The sequence below is a fragment of the Mesoplodon bidens genome (assembly GCF_964165515.1).
Source record: "Mesoplodon bidens genome assembly, contig: HAP1_SCAFFOLD_455, whole genome shotgun sequence".
Classification (NCBI taxonomy): domain Eukaryota; kingdom Metazoa; phylum Chordata; class Mammalia; order Artiodactyla; family Ziphiidae; genus Mesoplodon; species Mesoplodon bidens.
The window spans coordinates 139,972-162,268 of record NW_027672345.1 but is presented as its reverse complement, the minus strand read 5'-3'; the positions used below and the strand labels follow the sequence as shown (position 1 = coordinate 162,268).

The 22,297-nt window shown below is 44.9% G+C and overlaps 1 protein-coding gene across 1 annotated transcript; it reads left to right on the top strand.

Moving 5' to 3' along the window:
• Nucleotides 1-111: 111 nt before the first annotated feature.
• On the top strand, nucleotides 112-2,100 carry LOC308610334 (testis-specific Y-encoded protein 10-like; the record flags this gene model as incomplete). The annotated part of the gene is made up of 5 exons (XM_081259508.1): nucleotides 112-747; nucleotides 1,280-1,378; nucleotides 1,497-1,608; nucleotides 1,706-1,851; nucleotides 1,981-2,100. The coding sequence occupies 5 exons, from the start codon at nucleotides 112-114 to the stop codon at nucleotides 2,098-2,100; spliced, it is 1,113 nt and encodes a 370-aa protein (XP_081115634.1).
• Between the last annotated feature and the right edge of the window lie 20,197 nt (nucleotides 2,101-22,297).

Genomic DNA, 22,297 nt, shown 5'->3' with positions numbered 1-22,297 from the left:
GTCCGCAGCGAAGCGTGACTCTAGTTGCTGGGCTTGCGTTGTGTGCGGCCCACGTGCTGAGCTTCCAGCTGCCGCACCTTTTCTTCTGCCCCAGCTCAGAGCCAGGTCCACATGGGCAGCGAGGCGGGGCCCGGGGAAGGTGGCACTGCCCGGGGACCCGGGGTCCTCCTAGGTGTGGGAGGGGGTCCTCAGGAAGCAGGGGCCCGCGGGTCCCCAGGTGTGGTGCGGGAGGTGGGTAGGGTGCTGGCACTAGCTGATGGGTGGGGCGAGGAGGCCGCCATCTTTAGCGGGGAGGTGGTGCAGCAAGGCGCGGCCCTGTTGGAGGGACAGGTGGCGGGGATCGTGGAGGTGTTTTGGCAGCCTGTGGAGGACATGATGGAAGAGGTGGAGGAGGTGGCGGAGGAGCAGCAGCAGGAAGAGCAGGAAGAGCAGAAGCAGGTGGTGGCGGAAGAGCCGGAGGAGAAGCCCCAGGAGCAGGGGCAGGAAGAGCCAGGGCGTGGACCCACGATCACCGGGTCCCCGCTGGAGGCGCTGGAGGCCCTGGAGGCCGTGCAGTTACAGCTGGAGCCTGTGAATAGGCAATGCTTCCGAGGCTACTTTCGTCTCAGACTCACAGCACTTCGGAGGCGGAAGCACTATCTAGAACACAGAAGCACCATCATCCAGAGCATCCCTGGCTTCTGGTTCAAAGTTGTATCCTTAATTTTGTATTTGAGAGACCGTGTTGTGGCCGGGGTAGTGCAAGAGGTACCTAACATAGCGGGCCGTTTGGGCACCAAAATGTATCCATTGGATTGTGCATTGTGGGCACACTCATGGAAATGTGATCCTGAAATGGTGGAGGCGTGTTGATTTTCTGCATAGCAGGAAACAAGACTAGGGCTTTAGTTGCAGAGGTCCAAAAAGGTATTGTCATTAGTACCAGGGCCTCTGGAGACAAAAGAGTTGTCTTGTGCACAGGTTCTTCTTGGAATAACCATCAGGGAAAACGGGGGTGAGAGTGGGGAGTTCTGAATGCTCATCCTAGTTAGAGCCAGGAGTGTTTGCTGTGCGGATCTAAGCTTGTTCTGTCCAGATGGAGATCAGGGCTTCCCTCTCAGAATCGGAGGCTCCCTGTTTTAGTGCACAGATATGCACACCCCGAGGGGCTCATTGTGCCTTCATGCAGTCTGTACTGAAGGAATAGGAATAGATGCTAGTGGGGACTTGAGGTCAGACACTCCCAGGCTACTCTGCAGGCTCGCTCTGTGCTCCCAGCCCTTTCACCTCCGGCGTCTAGAGGCTCCTTGACGTAAAGCAGTTTGTGAACGACCGCCGGATGTCAGCCATGATGAGTGCCCAAGATAAAGACATACTTAGCTACATGACCAACTTGAAGGTCAGGCTGGGGAGGCTGAGGCTGGGGAGGAGAGGGGAAATGATTTATCCCGGAAAGCAGGAAGGAGCAGGTCTGCCGGAGAGAGATTTCACCTTCCTCCTCCACTTTGTCCCGGCAGGTGGAGGAACTCAGATATCCCAGTGATTGCCGCAAGATCACGTTGTTTTTCCGGAACAACCCCTATTTCCAGAATGAGGTGGTTGTTAAGGAGTATCTCATTCACGTCACTGGTAAGAGACAGCTCCCTGGATTGTGGGGGAGGGCAGATGGGGTGAGGTGAAGTTGAAACGTGATTTAGTCCCTTCTCCCACGCTCCTTGTCCCACAGGATATAGGGCATCTCATTCCACTCCAATTCAGTGGCACCATGGTTTTGAAAGGGAGGCATATAGCCGCAGGCACCACAACAGCGGCCTTAACTTCTTCAGCTGGTTCTCTGACCACAGCTGTGCAGGATCTAGCAGGATTGCTGAGGTGGGGTGCCTCTGGGCCTCCTCAGCAATGGCGACGTTGTTCGGCTGCTCGGGGGGAGGGGTGTGGGCCTGGCCTGGCCTGGCCTGGCCTGGCCTGGCCTGTCCCGACCGGGCCCCTTTCCCCGACCAGATCATCGGCGAGGACCTGTGGCCCAATCCCCTGCGCTACTACCCGAGGGAGGAAGGCCCCACCGGGACAGGTGACAGAGAGGAGGACAGGTGGGTGAGGAGCCCAGGGGCTGGGCGCTGAAACGAGTAAGCTGGGTCATTTATTTCACTCATGGAGAAGTTGAGGCTCAGAGACATACAGTGACACCAGGGCGTGAGGGCATCGGGGTGCGACAGCACGTCTGGAAAACTGCAGTGCAGAACTGGTTCTGACTAGGGAAGCTTTAGGTGAGTGAAGCAGCATGAGAGTCAGAGTCACTGAGATTCAGAGGTACACGTCTCTGAACTGTCACTCCATGGCCATCAACCCCACCCTCAGGCCTCCTGTGCCGCCCCCTTAAATTTGGGCTTGCCTCAGATTCCCCCCCACACCCCCTTTCCACAAAGGTCTGTGAGTCCCCTTTGTGCAAAGCCTTACCCCGCTGTCCCATCATTTTTTTTTTTCTGTTTTGATCATCACCGTCATCTTTTAATTTTTTTATGCATCTCCTTCACCTCCCATGGCTATTGTGAGAACAGTGGCCATTTTGTGTAGATTATGAAGAATAGTTTCTAATATGTGGTTGGGGGAAATGTAAGAGATCACAGGGGATGTCACTCTGTCTCCTGGGCAGGGCCCTAAAAAGTTAAAGCGGTCTTTAGCATCGTTCAGAGAGGATGGGTTATTATGCGTGTGCCTGTGTGTGTTTTCAAAGGAACTCCCGATTTTGAGATGCGTGTGATGGAGCATCACCCTCGACCTAAGAAGCTGCTTCGCATGAAGGCGAACGGTCAACATGGTTGTCATGCACACGAAGAAATGAAGAGGGGTCTGGTGGTGAAATGTACAGGGAGGGAGACGCCAGTAAACCTGGAATAAAACCGGAAGATAAATAAACAGCATCAGTTGGATATGGTTGTGTGGCGTTTGTGCAGGGCCTCAGGGTAGATACATCTGCCCCAGGCAGGCTTCTCAGTTTGCTGCCTGGGAATTAGCAGTCCATCGAGAGTTGTAGAGGTGGGGGGAAATCATACTTTGGGACTGCATCAGAGGATGCAGTTCTTCCTGTGGGATGGGGGTTGGGGAAGAAGGAGAAATAAGAGAAGGACTGGTTAACTGGGGCCTGTTATTTTTCCAAGGGAAATGCGGAAGTTCAAGGAAAGGGCCTGGTGAGCAAGGGCCTGAGATTGAAATGCTGGAAGTTAATTTTGTGGGATAGTGGTCCTCCATGTATCCTCCCTGTTGCATGCCATCAGACACTTTAATGGGATACAACGGGGGGAAGCCTTAACATTTAATTCACTGTTGGACCCGATGCCCTTCTAGTGCATGTGAGCACAGGGTCTTTTGCTGAGACAATTAGCCTCTCAGGGCTAGGGTTCCAGACAACATCTTAGGACATGGGGGTATAAGGTGTATGGAGGGCATGTGGGGAGGTGAGGGAGACACGGGTGGGAAGGCAGTGAGGATGTTAGTTTGCTCTGGCAAAGGTGACCAGGGGAAAAGGTAAGTTTGCTGGGAAATGGGTAAGCAAACAAAAACAGATTCCCTCACATCTGAGTGAGCTCACGTGAACTCCGTTCTTTTTTCGGGGGGGGTGGGACTCAGTTTGGGTACAGAGGGCACACGGGGAGAGGGGAGAGGTGAGGGGAGTGGGGAGTTGGGGATGTTAAACGGGCAAGTGCCAGGCCACCCAGCTGTGAGCTCTCTGTCCCGTGACGGCACAGTGGTTAATATCCCTATCTTCAGACAGGCTTAAGCCCTTTGCCCAAGGCCCGCTTCAGGCCAAGTCCCCAGAAAGTAAACATTTTTCTCATGAACAGTCCGGTAGAGGTGTCCCATCCTCGCTGAATGGCTGGGCACACTGTGTTTCAACCACAAAGGCACGGCCCTTCTTCTGGGGCCTTGCCAGCACTCTGTGCCCCTGAGGCCAATGGGAAGACCTACAGCATACCGAGCTCACCCAGGAAGTGGTGAGCGCTTCGGGTGCTCCTTGCCAAGGGGCTGGCTGCTTCCCAGAAGCACGTCTGTCTCTGGACCAGGCAAAGGACAGACTCTGCCACAAACGGAGCAGGGAATGTTCAATGTTTGTCCCCCCAGCGTTCTTCTCTCTTCCCAGATACAGCGGCTCCAACACAGGCGTCCCTGAGGGTGGCGTATTGACAGTACCATTTCCGTCCCACATGGTGAGCTCTCACTCGATGACGTTTGGTAGAAGAGCCTTCTCCCAAAAGCCCCAGCTCTTTCCAGGACGAGGGTTTGACAATCAAAGTTCATGGAGTCACGGATGTCCCCTTCAAAGTGCACTGAGTTAGATTGCCCGCTCAGTGTCAGGTTTTGTGTTTGAGCATCTACACCCCAGCCATGCCCCTTCTACAGTGGAGACATCCGAGGGTCTAGAAGGCAAGGCTTGGCCTTTGCCCGCTGATGTCCCCACAACCACCCCACAGACACTGTGGAAACAGGTCTTCTCAGCTTCTTGAACTATAAACCTCAAGGAGCCCTTGGGGCTCCCACATGCTGGTCCCTGTCTTTCCTGGTGCTGGTAAAAATAAACTATGCTCTAACAACCCTGCAGAGGGAGTGGGACAGCATATTGGCGCGTGGTCTTAGGGGACCTCAGACGGGGCTTGTTCTAAGGACTCCAGGATATTTATCCACATTCAGAACATTTGGTGAGGTCTTGCAAAGGTCTTGAACACCAAAGTAAAGGTTGGGACAGGGTCCCCCAACTCCTAATATCTCCTGCCAGTGCTTAGGGACCAAGGCCATGCTTAGGTCTGACCTGTCCTGGAGTGAAGCGGGGCAGACGTTCATGGATCAGGTAGCGGAACTGTGAACTGTGGACGGTTGACTTGATTGTCATTCTCTGGAGGCTTGGCCTGATGTGTGCCCCAGAGGCTATAGCTTACTGAGTTTCCTCCTGGGCTACCAGAGCTTAGACGTAGGTGTGACCCGGTCTCTTAAGGGCTTTTTCACGTGGGACCTAATATCTAGGTGCGAGTAGATTGAATGCACAGTTGCACATGTTGCCTAAGGTTTTCTTCCATTGAATTTCAGGTCATGTGAGGCCCAGCAGATTACTGATCAGTCTATGAGCATTCTGGCTCAATCTGAGCTACACTTGTGTTTCCTGGTCTCTGGACATGTTCATGTTTTCCTCTGTTTAAAATGAAGATTGTGTGTCTGTGTTGTGTTTGCCCATGATCTCTCACTCTGAGCGTGAGTTGGTGTTCCTTCCTCTGGCTTTGCCCATGCCTTCGTCTCTCTGATCGTCCACCCGTGCCTGTGCCCATATGCACAACTCTATTGCTGTAGCTGTCTCAGTCTTTTCATGTCCCTGTTTCGATACACATGCCCTGGGTTGCTGTTACTCACTTACTTATTTGTTAAAGTTTGTGTCTCTTGAGTTGGTCTGTGCCTGCGTTCCACCCTTTCCTCCATTCCTGCACCAAATGCTTCCACCACCTTGAATTGGGACTTTTTTGTGAGTTCCGTTATCTTTGTGAGCAACAAGAAATGCTTTATTGCAGGTAGAGTTAGCAGTGACACACATTTGGAAACAGAGGAATAGGCATGCACTTACGGCAAATCACCGACGGACAAGAATAGCTTGGTGGAGGTGAGAATATTAATTACGGCCCCCAGAGGGTGATGAGGACACTGAGGGAATGCATTTGTCAGGGAGTCTTCCAGGAGGTGAACGTTTGGGGTTGACTTGTTAGTGTTTTGTAAACACTAGTGCAGGAGGGAAGGCAGTTGACTCTTATTCCTCCCCATTTTATTCTGGTGTTGGTCATTAAACCGACATTATGTAGGCACAATTTCTTCATGATTTTTAAAAAAGCATCACCCGGACGATAGGAATTGGGGCTAGTCCTTCTGTGAAGAGAAAAGTTGTTAGAGAATCCTTGTCCTCGGTGACCTCCTATGACCCAGTGAGAGTGCATGAACAAAATACGGGCATACCGAATAGAAAATCGTGGACCAAGCACCTCACCCAGAGGATCAGGTGGTGCTGAAGGAATGTGAGGGCTTCAGGAAGACAGAGGTATGAGTAAAGGAAAGCTTGATGTGTAGATTCATGAGTTTTGCCATATCTGAAGAGTGTGAGGGGCATGATTTCTTGAAATACTTGTTCTGCCCCTTTCTCTCCTGTCTCCACCTGGGACTGCAATTACGTATGCCTCGGATTGCTCAGTGGAGTCTGGCAAATAATCTAGGCTCTGTTACAGTTTCTGCATTATTTTTGTCCTCTTTCTGCTCCTCAGCCAGGATGATTTCAATTAACCTGACTTTAGGCTTTGTGATTCTTCTGCCTGCTCAAACCTTCCTTTGAAGTCTCTACTGAAGGTTTTGATTCACATGCTGTGGTTTTTCAGCCCCATAATTCCTATTTGTCTCTGTTTTAAATGTCTCTTTGTTGAGAGTCTCTATTTCGTTAGACCTTGGTCTCCTGGTTTCTTTTAGTCCTTGATCCATCGTTTCCTTGGTCAGGTGAGCGTAGGTATGACTCTTCATTGAATGTCTGCCTACAAAGTTAAAGTACTTGGTTTCCTCATGCACAGTTTCTATTAATTTGCTTATCTGACCTGTGATGGGGCAAATACACACTTGTTTCACTGCATGCCTTGTAAGTGGTGTTGAAAACTAGAGATTTTGAAGTGTGGAATGCAGTAAATGGGGAGGACGTTTTTCTCCCTCGTACTCACTTGTGGCTGGCTGCTGGTTGTAGTTGATCCTTTCCGTTACTATGCCGAACTATTTTTGGTTAGACGGTTTTCTTTGCCGTGTGCTGTGTAGTCACTGGTGTTTCTGTTCCACTACGTGGGTGGACACAACAGATTATTACTTTTCTAAACCGCCGGGGTGCTGGGTCAGGGCGTTTGGGGAGGTAGCAAGAAAACACAAATTTCAAAAACCACTCTCCTGGTCTCTGCAGATTACCTTGGGGCTGGGTGCACAGCTTCATCACTGTATACACCATTTTCATTTTCCCAAGTTTTCCCACCCAGTACACCTGGAGACTAAAGATCAGCCAGAGGTGAAAACTTAGGGTCTCCTCAAATCTTCTCTGAGCCAGTGAATGTGTGTGACCTTGTCTAGCAACACGGGGACGGGCAAATTTCTCCTTTACCCCTCTTGAGGTCCTTTTGGCTCTCCTAATAATTATGTGGACACAACACAGATTAACAGGAAAAATAAACCAATTTAATTCATGTACACAGAGGTCTCATAGAAATGGGACCACCTGAAGTGACCAAAGCAGGCTGAATGTATTGAGTTTTGGACAAATACATATTTTTGTACATTTGACAAAACAAAGAGGCTTGTGCTTGGGCAAGCAGCCTAATGAAGAAGTGTCAGCGTTCGTTTATCCAGCTTTCTTAGCCTTGAATTTCCTAACTGTGGTGACAAGGATGCTTTCTAGTCTCCTGCCATAGGGAGGATACCGTCACGTGGATTTAGTGCGCAGTTTGGGGGAAGGGAGGGGGCCAGAGTGTTTTTGTTGTTGTTTTCAATCATTTCCCCTCACTGACCGTTTCCCAGGTAGCCTCCGTTCAAAACAGTCAACGTGCCGGTGAGGCATATCTTGGGTGGCCTGCTCTGAGCCCCAAGGATTCCCTCCTCTGCAACTTCCCTTGATGTTTCACAAAGAAAAGGCTAAGGTGATGGCTGTGGAGAGCAAAACTGGGTGAGTAGCTCAGTGGTAAGAGATCTGCAAAGGGAGAAAAGAACATAGGTTAGAATGAGGATGAAGAAACAGAAAAGAGCAAATCAAATCAAAGTACATTTCCCCAAACCCTATTGAAATAGTTCCCCAGTCCTGGGATGACAGCAGGCCAATAAAACGGCCTTGCTTCATTTATGTGACGAGAGCATTTTCGTCACTTTTAATCAGTTGGACACTATTTCTCCCATTTGATTTACGTAGAAGCAGTATTTTCCACTGATGATTGCATACGCTCATCCTCGCTGAGCAGTCAGGGTGTCCAGAGCAAGTCCATTTTGGAGCACCACTGATGCTAGGCTGTTAACTTCTGACTGAAGTATTTTCACAGTTTGCATAGGGGAACTGAACTCTCGTTCCACTACCATGGAGCGTTAGGATGGCTGTTCTAATTCATAACCTCCATAGCTTGGGAATAAGATCCTGAGCAATGAAAAGAAGTTGGAGTTGTGATACCCAGTGGATTGTCTACGACTTCTCTGCTGGCACATTTATGGGACACAGTTTTATGAACAAAGGAGCCCAGGTTTGTAATTTGGCTGCATTTAGGGTGGAGTACTTGGTGACAGAAGGAGCCAGGTATCCAAGTCCCCATTGTCCTGACCGGTTCGGTGGACACCCTTTATATACTTTGTTGCCACCTAACATAAAAAGACCAGTGTGTTTTGCAGACAAGGTTACAACGGAACCTGCAATCTCCAGGAACTGGAGTATTCCACGACCTTTGCCGTTCGTAATGCTAGCATCCATACCCTCCATTTCCCATGGGCTCCTGTCAATCTGTCAGAGCAGAACAGGCTGCAAAAGAGTTGGTACAGGAGGCCTGTGGTCTGGTTTTGGCAGCTCTAAAGCTTGGTTCTGTGGCCAAGTGAGTCCAGATTTTTATAGTGGTCCACCCGTACATAGCTTATGGTAGTAGGCAGCTTAGTCCTGGGAGCAGCCGTAGTACCCCAAGTTGTACGGAGGGGGCTTACGAGTCATCCAAAACATTTGTTGATTTGGCAGACGTTTGTACCAAGAACGGTAGCGCTAGAGTCACTTACAATCTTTTCCAGGGATTTGAAGATGCCACCTTTTGTGGTTTGTGGGATCAAACCACAGAGTCTGAATGTACTATTGGTCCTGGAGTGTCACTTGGGAAAGGCCGAGTATCATGTTTGTTTCAAAGCAAAGGGACAATTTTTCACCTGTTCGTCTTTATGTGGGCAAGGGACAGTTCTTGCCCTTCCATGTAGGTTATGCAAGACCCAAATAACTCGCCAGAAGGAGGGACAGAGCAATGTTTTCTTAGACATGGGTGCCATACCTTGTCATTTATCTGCCTTCCATACCTGGTCCACCAGATGTTCACATGGGCAGAAACAGAGAACAGTTCACGTTCTTTAGCAGTATCTAGAGGCCGGCATGACCAGCAGTCAGATCAGTTGGGCCAGGGGCTGGTAAACTGGCATAAGCGAGTGTTTGGTTGGTACTCCTTGCATTGAAAAAGTAAAGGTTAATAAGAGCCTTTACAATAGGTTGTAAAGGCTCCAAATACGCCAAATAGTGAGTACTTGGAGAGGGGCAGTAGGATAGATAGAGACCAGCTAACTCTCCAGCCAGCCTTTTAGCAAGAGATTAACAAATGTAGGAGGACCTTCAAGATGGTGGAGGAGTGAGACATGGAGATCGCTTTCTTCCCCACAGATACATCAGAAATGCATCTACCTGTGGAACACCTCCTACAGAACACTTCCTGAACGCTGGCAGAAGACCTCAGACCTCCCAAAAGGCAAGAAACTCCCCACGTACCTGGGTAGGGCAAAAGAAAAAAGAAAAAACAGAGACAAAGGAATAGGGATGGGACCTGAACCTCGGGGAGGGAGCCGTGAAGGAGGAAAAGTTTCCACACGCTAGGAGGGCCCTTCACCGGTGGAGGCGGGGGTGGGGGTGGCGGGAGCGGCGGGAGAAGCTTCGGATCCATGAAGGAGAGTACAGTATTAGGGGTGCGGAGGGCAAAGGGGAGAGATTCCCGCACAGAGGATCGGTGCCGAGCAGCACTCACCAGCCGGAGCCGCTTGCCTGCTCACCCACGGGGGCGGGCGGGAGCTGGGAGCCGAGGCTCCGGCTTCGGTCGGATCCCAGGGAGAGGGCCACGGTTGGCGGCCTGAACACAGCCTGAAGGGGCCTAGTGCGCCACAGCTAGCCGTGAGGGAGTCCAGGGAAAAGTCTGGAGCTGCCTAAGAGGCAAGAGACCATTGTTTCGGGGTGCGCGAGGAGAGGGGATTCAGAGCACCGCCTAAACGAGCTTCAGAGACGGGCGCGAGATGCAGCTGTCGGTGAGGACAGAGACGGGCATGAGACGCTAGGGCTGCTGCTGCCGCCGCCAAGAGGCCTGTGTGCGAGCACAGGTCACTATCCACACCCCGCTTCCGGGAGCCTGTGCAGCCCGCCACTGGCAGGGTCCCGTGATCCAGGGACAACTTCCCCGGGAGAATGCATGGCGCGCCTCAGGCTGCTGCAACGTCACGCCGGCCTCTGCCGCCGCAGGCTCGGCCCGCATCCGTACCCCTCCCTCCCCGCACTGGCCTGAGGGAGCCAGAGCCCCCGAATCAGCTGCTCCTTTAACCCCGTCCTGTCTGAGCGAAGAACAGACGCCAGAGGGCGACCTACGTGCAGATGCAGGGCCAAAGCCGAACCCCAGGAGCTGTGCAAACAAAGAAGAGGAAGGGAAATCTCTCCCCGCAGCCTCAGGAGCAGAGGATTAAATCTCCAGTCAACTTGACGTACCTGCATCTGTGGAATAACTGAATAGACAATGAATCATCCCAAATTGAGGCGGTGGACTTGGAGAGCAACCGTAGACTTGGGGTGTGCCGTATGCGACTACTAGTTTATGATTTTTATGTGTGTCCTAGTACAGTTTTAGCCCTTGGTATCATTCGTGGATTTGTTTATTGGTTTGGTTGCTCTCTTCTTTTCTTCCGTGTATTACTCTTTTATTATTTTTAATTTTTAAATTTTAGTATTATTTTTATTTTTTTATTTTAATAACTCTATTATATTTTATTTATATTTTCTTTCTTCTTCTTTTTGTCCCTTTTCTTTCGAGCCGTGTGGCTGGCCGGGTCTTGGTGCCCCAGCCGGGTGTCAGGCCTGAGCCTCTGAGTTGGGAGGGACGAGTTCAAGACATTGGACCTCCAGCGACCACCCGGCCCCAAGTAATATCCATCAGCGAGAGCTCTCCCAGAGATCTCTGACTCCATGCTAAGACCCAGCTCCACTCAACGAGCAGCAAGCTCCAGTGAGTCCGCCTGCCGATGCAGGGGACACGGGTTCGTGCCCCTGTCCAGGAAGATCCCACATGCTGTGGAGCAGCTGGGCCCCTGAGCCATGGCCCCTGAGCCTGTGCATCTGGAGCCTGTGCTCCGCAACGGGAGAGGCCACAACAGTGAGACACCCGCGTACAGCAAAAAGAAAGAAAGAAAGAAAGACAAATGATGAAAGACAATCCCATTTACAATTGTATCAAAAAAGAATAAAATACCAGGAATAAATTGAACGAAGGAGGTGAAAGACTATTACAATGATGAGAGAAACTGAAGAAAAAAACAAATAAATAGAAAGATATTCTGTGCTTGTGGATTGGCAGAATTAACACTGTAAAAATGTCAATAATACTCAAAGCAATCTACAGAGTCAATGCAATCCCTATCAAAATACCAATGGCATTTCCCACAGAAAGAGAATAAACAATCCTAAAATTGGCATCCACAAATGACCCCAATAGTCAAAGCAATCTCGTGAAAGAACTAACATGGAAGCATCACACTTCCTGATTTCAAACTAAATGACAAAGCTATAGTCAAATCAGTATGATATCTGTCTAAAAAGACACATAGATCAATGGAGCAGAACAGACAGCCTAGAAGTAAACCTACTCATATATGGTCAGTTAATCTACAACAAAAGAGCCAAGAATATAAATGGGGAAAGGACATTCTCTTCAATAAACAGTGATAAGAAAACTGGACAGCCACACACAAAAGAATGAAACCAGACCACTAGCTTACACCATATAAAAAATTAACCAAAATGGATTAAAGACTTGGCTATAAGATGTGGAACTACAAAACTCCAAGAGGAAAACATAGGTGGTATGTCAAGACCCTGACACTGGTCTTGGTGACAACATTTTGGATTTGACATCAAAAGCACAGGCAACAAAAGCAAAAATAAGCAAATGTACTATATCAAACTAAAAACCTTCTGCACAGCAAAGGAAACCATTAACCAAATAAAAAGGCAACCTAATGAATGGGAAAAGATATCTGCAAATCTTCCTCTATGGTTAGAATCCCAGCAGCCATGCATATTTTAGAGATATTAGTAGTTCCTAGGATTTTTTAAAGCCTACAAGTATTATGAGAAGAAACCGAAAGAGGTCTTCTTATCTAGAATCACAGGGGCAGGCAGAAGACCTGCCATACAGTAAGATGTTCCTGTCAAATGTGAGATAAGCAATGAAGTACTGGTTCTACAAATCTAATATTGAAATACAGTTACCTAAAAATCATAATACAGAAAATATTGTAGTTTCCTTTTGCTGCTGTACCACAAACTTAGTGGCTTAAAACAACATAAATTATCTTATAATTCTGGAGGCCAGAAGTCTGAAAGGGGTCTTATGGGGCTACAGTTATGGTTTCAGCAGTTGCTTCTGGAGGCTCCAGGAGAGAATATTTGTCTTCCTTGCCTTCACCTTCTAGAAGATGTCTGCATTCCTTAGCTCACGGCTGCATCACTCCACCCTTTGTTTTGCTTTGCATATCACCGTCTTTGATTTCCTCTTCCTTTTGTTAACAATCCTGAGCTTACTTTAGGTCCCCTTGGATAACCCAGGATAAATTCCCATTTCAAGGTCTTTAACCTAATCAAATTGGCAAAGATTTTTTTTTACCATGTTAGGTAAAATATCCATTCTCATGTTCTGGGGATTAGAATATAAACATCTTTAGGGTTAGGGTTAGGGTTAGAAATTTCATCTCTAGGCATAGAGATGAAATTTGTGAATCAGTTAGTATAAAGACAAAAAGGAAAATCCAAAATATGCGTGTCTAAGTAGTCTTTTTTCCCTCAGATTCTTAACCAATGAAAGATCCCTAAAAACTTTTTTGTCCAGGAGATAAAGATTATCCAGGGTACAATAGGGAAATACAATTTCTTAAAGTCATTTTAGAAAGATATGTGTTTTTCTCGTTTTTGTTTTTTTGCAGGACGCGGGCCTCTCACTGCTGTGACCCCTCCCGTTGTGGAGCACAGGCCCCGAACGCACAGCTCAAGGGCCGTGGCTCACGGGCCCAGCAGCTCCACGGCAGGTGGGATCCTCCCGGACCAGGGCACGAACCCATGTCCCCTGCATCGCCAGCTGGACTCTCAACCACTGTGCCACCAGGTAAGCACTGGGCTGTGGAATATTTAAAGGCTCTTCTAGTGTTCTCACAGTGCAGCCAGTATTGAGAATTGCTGATCTAAAGCAGTGGTTCCCCAGCTTCACTGGCTTTCCATCGCTGCCTTGGCGACTGATTCTCCAGAAGAACAAAATTAAACGTACTGTTCAAGAACAACTGATAGACTTCTCGAGACAGTGTGTATTCAGACATATTTATACAAACACAAATTACTCGGCTCTTATCTCTTGCAGAAAAAGCCTGAGAGAAAAATCAAAATCTGAATTACCATGCTTTCTCTAGTAACAGGAGAACACATAGGTGTCAACTTTTACTCCTGAGGTATAAATTATTCGCTCCTCCCTAAAATGCCAAATTCCTTACCTTATTTTGTCCTTGTCTTCAGAAGTCCTCCTTCCGCGTCTCTTCTGACGACCATTAACTAAACTAACGGTCGAGAGCAAGCGCTTTACTTCTAGAAAGAGGCTAAGGAACCAGATGTAGCGGTGGGTGGGGTAAGGGATAAGCCGCAGGGGAGGTAGGGAAGATGGAAGATGTGGAGGTGGGGGAGGGGTGAACAGAGAAACTCGCGGGAGAACTCGCGGGAGAAACTCACGGGAATACTCGCGGGAGAAATGCTAAGGAAAACTGCAACAGCAGAATGTGTTCTCTACTTTTTTACTGCATGCTTTTCCCAGTTGCTTTAGTTTAATCACTATAAAGGAGAAGGGCTTCCCAGGTGGCGCAGTGGTTGAGAGTCCGCTTGCTGACGAAGGGGACGCGGGTTCGTGCCCCGATCCGGGAAAACCCCACATGCCACACAGTTGCTGGGCCCGTGAGTAATGGTCGCTGACCCTGCGCGACCGGAGCCTGTGCTCCGCAACGGGAGGGGCCACAGCGGTCAGGGGCCAGCATACCGAAAAAAAAAAAAAAAACAGTAAAAGACATTTTGGGGGAATAACGTGAAGTTCCATATAATCAGTAGGGAGAGTACAGGGATTTTTTGATAGATGAAAAATGGGGAGGACCAGATCATGAAGCATTTTGCTTGCTATGCAAATATGCTACTTGCTTTAGTTTTTAGTGGAACTGTTAAAATAATCTGAAACAGAAATATGAATCTCTAGAAGATATAATGCATATGGTGATTTAATATGATATGAAGTCAGGCAGACAAAAAATAAGCTTCAAAATTCAGTAGTTATATGAAACTGGGTAAGCTACCTAAACTCTTAAATTTACCCAGTCTACAAAAACAAGATGATAAAGAATTATCAGATAGGGTTATTGTGAGGTTAAATGACGTACTGACGAAAACATAATTCAGGGTTCAAAACAAAAGTGTGAAAATATTGTAATTACTTTTATATTAAGCGGGAGCCTGAGGTTAATTTGTAATCCTGCCTTTTTTAGAGACTGGTCCAAATCATGAAACTGTTTTGGTTTTTTTGGTTTTTTTTTTTTTTTGCGGTATGCCGGCCTCTCACCGTTGTGGCCCTTCCCGTTGCGAAGCACAGGCTCCGGACGCGCAGCCTCAGCGGCTATGGCTTACGGGGCCAGCCGCTTCGCGGCATGTGGGATCCTCCCGGACCGGGGCACGAACCCGTGTCCCCTAAATCAGCAGGCGGTCTCTCAACCACTGGGCCACTAGGGAAGCCCAGATCTGTGGTTTTAATGCTATGCATTGGTAGTGTCTTAATCGTATATTAACCATTATTGAGCACTTGAGAAAACTATGCAATGAAATATGTTCATGTAAACACCAGTTGATCAGTTGATGGTGATCAGTTAGTATTTCTTGGGACACTTTCCATAGTCTAGATAGATAACAGCTGTATGCATTATACAAAAGCTGATCTTTAAATCAGGCAAAGTTAAAATTGTTCCCTAATTTAGGGGTTTTATGGTTTCTACCTAATATGTAGGCCAACTGGCAGCTTCCAAGCAAGTCTACTGGAAGGGACAAGTTCAGTATATAGTAGGAAATCAAAGAATTGTTAGTAATTCAATAATGATTGTTTAATATTTTAATCCTCTGCTTGACAGGAAAGAAACACGAGAGGAAAAACAATTGATATTAAATCTCAGATGGTGTCTGAGAAAATCATCTTACAGAGGTTTGGATATCACTCATTCATGAACAAAATTAAATCTGGATGTTAAGCATGTTTTTCAGTGACTGCAATGCAATTAAAGGACTGTGAGGTTAAGATTACTGTAATTGCTACAGCAGGCGAGTAGCTAGATATGAGCAGAGTAGTGGAAGAGGGGCCAGGTGGCAGGAAATCAAGCACTTGGTAAAGAACAGAGGTCCATGGGCAGACAAAGAACAACAGGAACCTCCAGACTGACAGGAAACTACACATTTTCGGTGGTAAGTGTCCTGAAGGCAGACAAAGAGAGATGAGGAAAGACAGGAATCTCCTACTTCCAAATGTAACCTGTTGCTCATTATGCTCTCCTTACAATAAAATTAGCCTTGCAGACAAGCAGCACACACCATGCAGTGAGGCCATGACACTTCTGATTAAGCTAAATAAGGACAAAATACTCTTCTGGAGCTGCAAAGAAACAGGGAATTTGACCCCCAAACTCCTGCTTCCCCAATGAGTATGCCACCCCTTCCTTTCTATGCCCCTCATAACTGGCTTGCCAATGGAACCCAGGGCAGCAGCTCCTCACCTAACTGCCTGCTCTCCCTGAGGGCATATTCTTGCTTAAATAAATCCTCACTTTACTTGCTTAACCGCCTGTCTCATGCCCAACTCTTGGCATGATGAGCAAGAACCTTCAATTCACTGGGAACCCAATGAGTATTTACACATGAGGAAGAAAGGAACAAACACATTTCTCTTAAAAACGAGTGGAGAACTACATGTATTCTGTTAATAGGAAAGACTGGGTTACATAAGAAGCCATGAAATTGAGAAAAAACATGACTTGCTTTACTGTTCTGGAACCAAACCCACAGTATCCCTGTATTTTGAAGATCACCCAACTGTTAAACACTTAAGAGTTTTATGGGTTTTTCATGAACATGTACTCAGGAAAAAGTAATCGGTTCAGTTTTGGGTTCGAAACTTCGTTTGCTTTACCCTTCCTTTTAAGGATTTGACTCATCAATCTGATTTTTAGAAACTAAAAGCAAACCTTTCATGTCCAGTAGGATTTTATGAAATGCAGTACTTTAAGGCCAGCCAAGAAAAATTAAACATAAAATTCTGTGGTCATTGAGACATCCTCCCTCCCTCCCTAATATCTGCATTACACATTAACCAGAGTTCCTCAAAGACAGATTGCCTTCCTGATCATAAAGGTCAATTATTTTACCTTCCTCTGACACTTAGGCTGTAACTTCTTAAAAAGAATACTGTTCTTTCCCAGCTCTGTAGTGGGATCATGCTGACTTGCTGCTCACTTTGTACCTGCTTACCCAGACTACGTATCCCTGCTGATCTTCATGTAAAATCTCTGTATGTCACTTTGATGTGATATACTGTCCTTTCTCTTCAAAATGAATGTAACCATGCCTTTGACTTCTAACAGGTAGAACAGTCCTCAGAACTTTCTGAGTCTGTCTCCTGAGTTATAATCCTCAGTTTGGCTCAAATAATACTCTCCTTCCCCTGAACTTCATTTTTGCTGTTCCCTTAAAAGGATATTGCAGATTTCTGTACTAGTTTTGCAGATTCCAATTTGGCTTAAAGTTTTTACACTCAAGTTTCTTCCCAAATTTTAAGCATTAGTAATTAAATGTCACCTGAAGTCACTGACAAAAAACCCTTAACCCTCCAGATAACTCTATACTTATGAGTATATTACAAAACCCTTTGTGTTACATCAAGCACACCAAAATAATGTTAAAATCAGTATTACTTAAAATGTTTCCCAATGTTTTAAAATCTAGGGGTACTAACTTTCACTAAGATATATACTCAGAAAAGTTAACTGGTTCCATTTACATTGAGTGGAAAATTGGTTTTATAACCATTATTCCCACGTTGGTCATCTGCCACTTGAATATGGATCAGAAAATAGATACTTAACCTCAAGATTTCTTAAACTCTTTACAGTCACATGTCTAAATTTTCCTTTCATCTATACTATTGCTTTAAAGGGATAAAGACACATTGAATTGCACTAATAATGCAAGCATTGTTTCTCAGCCTTTTTGGACACTTCTCAAAACTTTTATATGTTTAAACTTTCAAAAAGGAACATGTAATTTCCTTAGCCTAACTGGAAAACAGTCACAGCTTGCGATGGAGAAATAACACATTGCTTAATTTTGAATACATTCATGTACAAAGGAAAAGTTTAGGCAAACAGCACAATTCACCCTCCAAACAAAAGTTTTATGCTTGTTTAACTCAGCAGTATAATTAACAAGACACATTTCATGAAATTTTTTTACTCTGAAAATTTTTACATTTGAAACACGACTTCTACTTTTCAATTAACATTAACAACTATGAAAGTCCTCTGAATAATTCCATGTTTTCATTTTGCCTGAAAATTCATAGAGGAATAATTAATATATGCCTCTTCCCCCCAAACCAACATTTTTCTTTTAGTAGTATTCAAGCATCAATTAAAGAAAACAACTTAAATTTTTCCTTTGTAAAGAATATCTGGTACATAACTAAGTGTTATTTTTAATATCTGCTTCGGCCCTCTCTTTCAGATTGGCTTCCCGCATAACCTCGTCTGGAAGCCCCACAACCTGAGCTACTGTATGAGTCACGGGGAGCAAGGTACTCCCTATTCACAGCGGGTGGAAACCCTCGTTGTTCCTGTCTTCCACGCTCACGACCACTTGAATAAGTATTACTTTGGCTGCTTGAGTAACCTTCCGGACCTCCTCCATATCCATCTCTCGTGTTGCTCTCACAGCAACTGCTTCCACCGTATGTCAGCGGGACCCTTTGTCCTGCTGGTGTAACACGGGAGTCAACTGGGAATTTAATGATTGATAAACAAACTTTAAACATTACAATTTTTCTGGTATCATATAACATGACTTAAAGTGCTAAATATTTGAAAAGATAAGCTTTATCTGTCTCTGCTATGAAAATATAAAGTATGTAGCAACGGTGCAGTGCTTTCATATTTATTTAAAAGAGCGAGCTATATTTTTCAGCCTAAGTACTTTCTTTGAAAGTAAAAGCCCCTATTTTAGCATTTTTAAATAATCAGTAGAGTGGCAACTTTTAACAAGATTTAGTGGCGCTTCCCTGGTGGCGCAGTGGTTGACAGTCTGCCTGCCGATGCAGGGGACACGGGTTCGTGACCCGGTCCGGGAGGATCCCACATGCCAGGGAGCGGTTGGGACCATAGGCCACGGCCGCTGGGCCTGTGCGTCAGGAGCCTGTGCTCCACAATGGGAGAGGGCACAACGGTGAGACGCCCGTGTGCTGCAAAAAAAAAAAATAAATAAAATAATACTACTAATGTTAAAATAGTTTTTCAGTAACGAGAAAAAAAGATGAGACTGCCCGTTTACCCTTCATACCATTTTATTAACAAAACAATTCAAAGGTCTTTAACTTATAAAAAAGGCTATGCTAATCATAGTTTTACCTTTAAGGAACTGAAGTAAAAGTAGAGTAAACAACGATCTGGTTAAGTCTAATTCTATGATTTACATGTTGTAACTGGACTCTTACCATAACTCCCATATGAATCCCTGTTAGAGCTTCCATTTCGATATTCAGAATAATCTGTATCAGGATTTCCACCATAGCCATCACGATCACTAAATTTAAAAGAATGATATAAATTATGTCATCAATTTAAATTATGTGTCACGATCACATAATTTAAAAGAATGTTTTTATTTGATATAAACACAAACTTTTATATTACCTATATCCTCTAGAGGGATGATCAATCCGAGAACTTGAATGTCCATAATAACCGTGTGCATAGACTCTAGGTGGCGGAGTGTAATCCTTGCTGGCTCGGAAGCTTGGATAATTTCTCCGTGAATAACTTAAATAAAGCAGATAAAGTTTGAAAGGCAACTTATCATATCCAGAATATATAAAGGATTCAGACAGCTAAAAGACAAAAAATTTTAAACAGGAAAAGAACTTGAATATACTTTTGTTCAAAGAAGATATACAATGACCAACAAGGACATGAAAAGATGCTCAACATATTTATTAGGGAAATGAAATTCAAAATCAAAATGGAATATCTACTTTGCACCTCTCACACTGGCTATAATTAAAAATAAACAAACTGAATATATCAAGTGTTGGTGCAGATGCAGAGAAACAAATCAAGTATATGTGCGTGGCAGAAATGTAAAAGAGTACCGGCTCTGTGGAATAGATCAGCAGTTCCTTAAAAAATTAAAGAATTACTATATGTCCCAGGAATTCCACTCCTAAGTATATATACACTCAAAAAGAATTGAAAACAGGTACCCAAATGCTTGTACAGCAGTATTCATGACAGCACAATGATGGGAATAACTCACACAGATGGATAAACAAACCATGTTAATCGCACATAAAATGGAATATTTAGTCAGCCAAAAAAAAGAAGGTCTGAAGTACTGATTCATGCTAGAGCATGAATGATCTTTGAAAACATTTATGCTAAGGGAAAGCTGGATAATAAAGGTCACATATTGTTTGCTTCCATTAGTATGATATATTCAGGATTAGATAAATTCATAGATAAGGACACAGGTGGGTACCTACCAGGGACAAGGGGGGAGAAAATGGGAGTGACTGCTTATTAATTTTATTTTGGGGTGATGAAATGTTTTGGAACTGAACAGAGCTGGTGGTTGCATAACACTGTTAAGGGTACTAAATGTTACTGAATTGTTCACTTTTAAATGTTCTATTTTGTGTTAGGTAAATTTCAACAAGAACAACAAAATTAACCATGACTTAATTCATATACTGTGTTTTCTCTTACCTGTCTCTAGTAGCATAACGACCATCTCTTTGTGACATATAGCCAACTCTCTGAAAAGAGACTGGCTCTCTACGAGGAGGACCTCCATAATTTTGTCTTCCATGTGCTACTGAGCCTTTAATTTAAAAATGCTTATGTAAGTATCTCACAATTGACAGTAACGTTTCAAAGAAAAATCCCAAAGTCTGATATCCTTCCACTCTCCAAAATCATTTAAAAAAACCACTCCTTCTAAAATTCCATTTACGCACATTTTCGTTTCCCTTTCAATGGTACCACTGAACATTGTATTTTCTGACATCTCCCGTTCCCCATACATTTGGCATAACCTTTAGATTACCAGCAGTAGGGAACACTTCTCAAACTTTGAGCAAAACATTGATTTTTGGTAACTACTGTCACATATTCAACCACCACGTGGTCGGCTCTCTCCTTTAAGCGTACAACCTTAATTATGGACCTTGTACGATGATAGCAATAGTGACTTCTCTTGTTTATTAGCAATAAAGGGCTCATTTGAAAAACACTGTACCGCCTCCAAAATATGAAACTATCTCCCATAAATAACGTTCTCTTCATGTGTTAATTCTTATTCCTCATTCCTGGAGGTCACTAGGACCTTGTTTGTTCTCTTCTCTTGTTTGTTCACTAGGCTAACCATCTACTAATGGAAAGGGTAGGCTTCTCAGCTTCTGTTGTGTTTTGAAGTCAATATCGTGCTACTTTTGGCTTCATTCATATTCTACACGTAAAAGGGCAATTTGATAATGGCTGTTTCAAGTCTGTACCATATTAAGGATCAGACAACAGTGCTACAAAGGTTAAGAGCACAAACTACAGTTCATATGGCAAGTTACAATTATTGTTTATAATAATTAAATAAAAAACCAGGTAGCCAATACACATAGCTAAACTAGTCTACAGACCAGAACATTCTCTCACAGGACATAGTTTTCAAGAAAATTCTGATTCATTTGTTCTGAAAATTTTGAACATTTTACACACAAATTCTATATTTCAATTAATATTAACAGCTATGCAAGTACTTTGAATAATTCCATGTTTTCACTTTGTCTGAAAATTCATAGAGGAAAAGGTAATATATGCCTCGTCCCCGCAAACCAATATTTTTCCTTTAGTAGTATTCAAGGATCAATTAAAGAAAACAACTTAAACTTTTCCTTTGTAAAGAACATTTGGTACATAACTGAGTGTTATTTTTAATATCTGCTTCGGCCCTCTCTTTCAGATTGGCTTCCTGCATAACCTCGTCTGGAAGCCCCACGACCTGAGCTACTGTATGAGTCACGGGGAGCAAGGTACTCCCTATTCACAGCGGGCGGAAACCCTCATTGTTCCTGTCTTCCACGCTCACGACCACTTGAATAAGTATTACTTTGGCTGCTTGAGTAACCTTCCGGACCTCCTCCATATACGTCTCTCATATTGCTATCACAGCAACTGATTCCACCATGTGTCAGCGGGACCCTTCGTGCTGCTGGTGCAACACGGTAGTCAACTGGAAAGTTAATGATTGATAAACAAACTTTAAACATTACAAATTTTTCTGGTATCATATAACATGACTTAAAGTGCTAACTATTTGAAAAGATAAGCTTTATCTGTCTCTGCTATGAAAATATAAACTATGTAGCAAGGGTGAAGGGCTTTCATATTTATTTAAAAGAGAGAGCCATATTTTTCAGCCTAAGTAGTTTCTTTGACAGTAAAAGCCCCTATTTTAGCATTTTTAAATAATCAGTAGAGTGGCAACTTTTAATAAGATTTAGTAGGGCTTCCCTGGTGGCGCAGTGGTTGACAGTCCACCTGCCGATGCATGGGACACGGGTTCGTGCCCCGGTCCGGGAAGATCCCACATGCCGCGGAGCGGTTGGGACCGTGGGCCACGACCGCTGGGCCTGAGCGACAGGAGCCTGTGCTCCGCAACTGGAGAGGCCACTATGGTGAGAGGCACAAGTTCTGCAAAAAAAAAAAAATAAATAATAATAATAATAATAATAATGATGTTAAAATAATTTTTCTGTAATGAGAAAAAAAGATGAGACTGCCAATTTACCCTTCACAGCATTTTATTTTAAGTGAGCTATTAAGAAAACAATTCAAAGGTCTTTAACTTATAAAAAAGTCTATGCTAAACATAGTCTTACCTTTAAGGAACTGAAATAAAATTAGAGTAAACAATGAT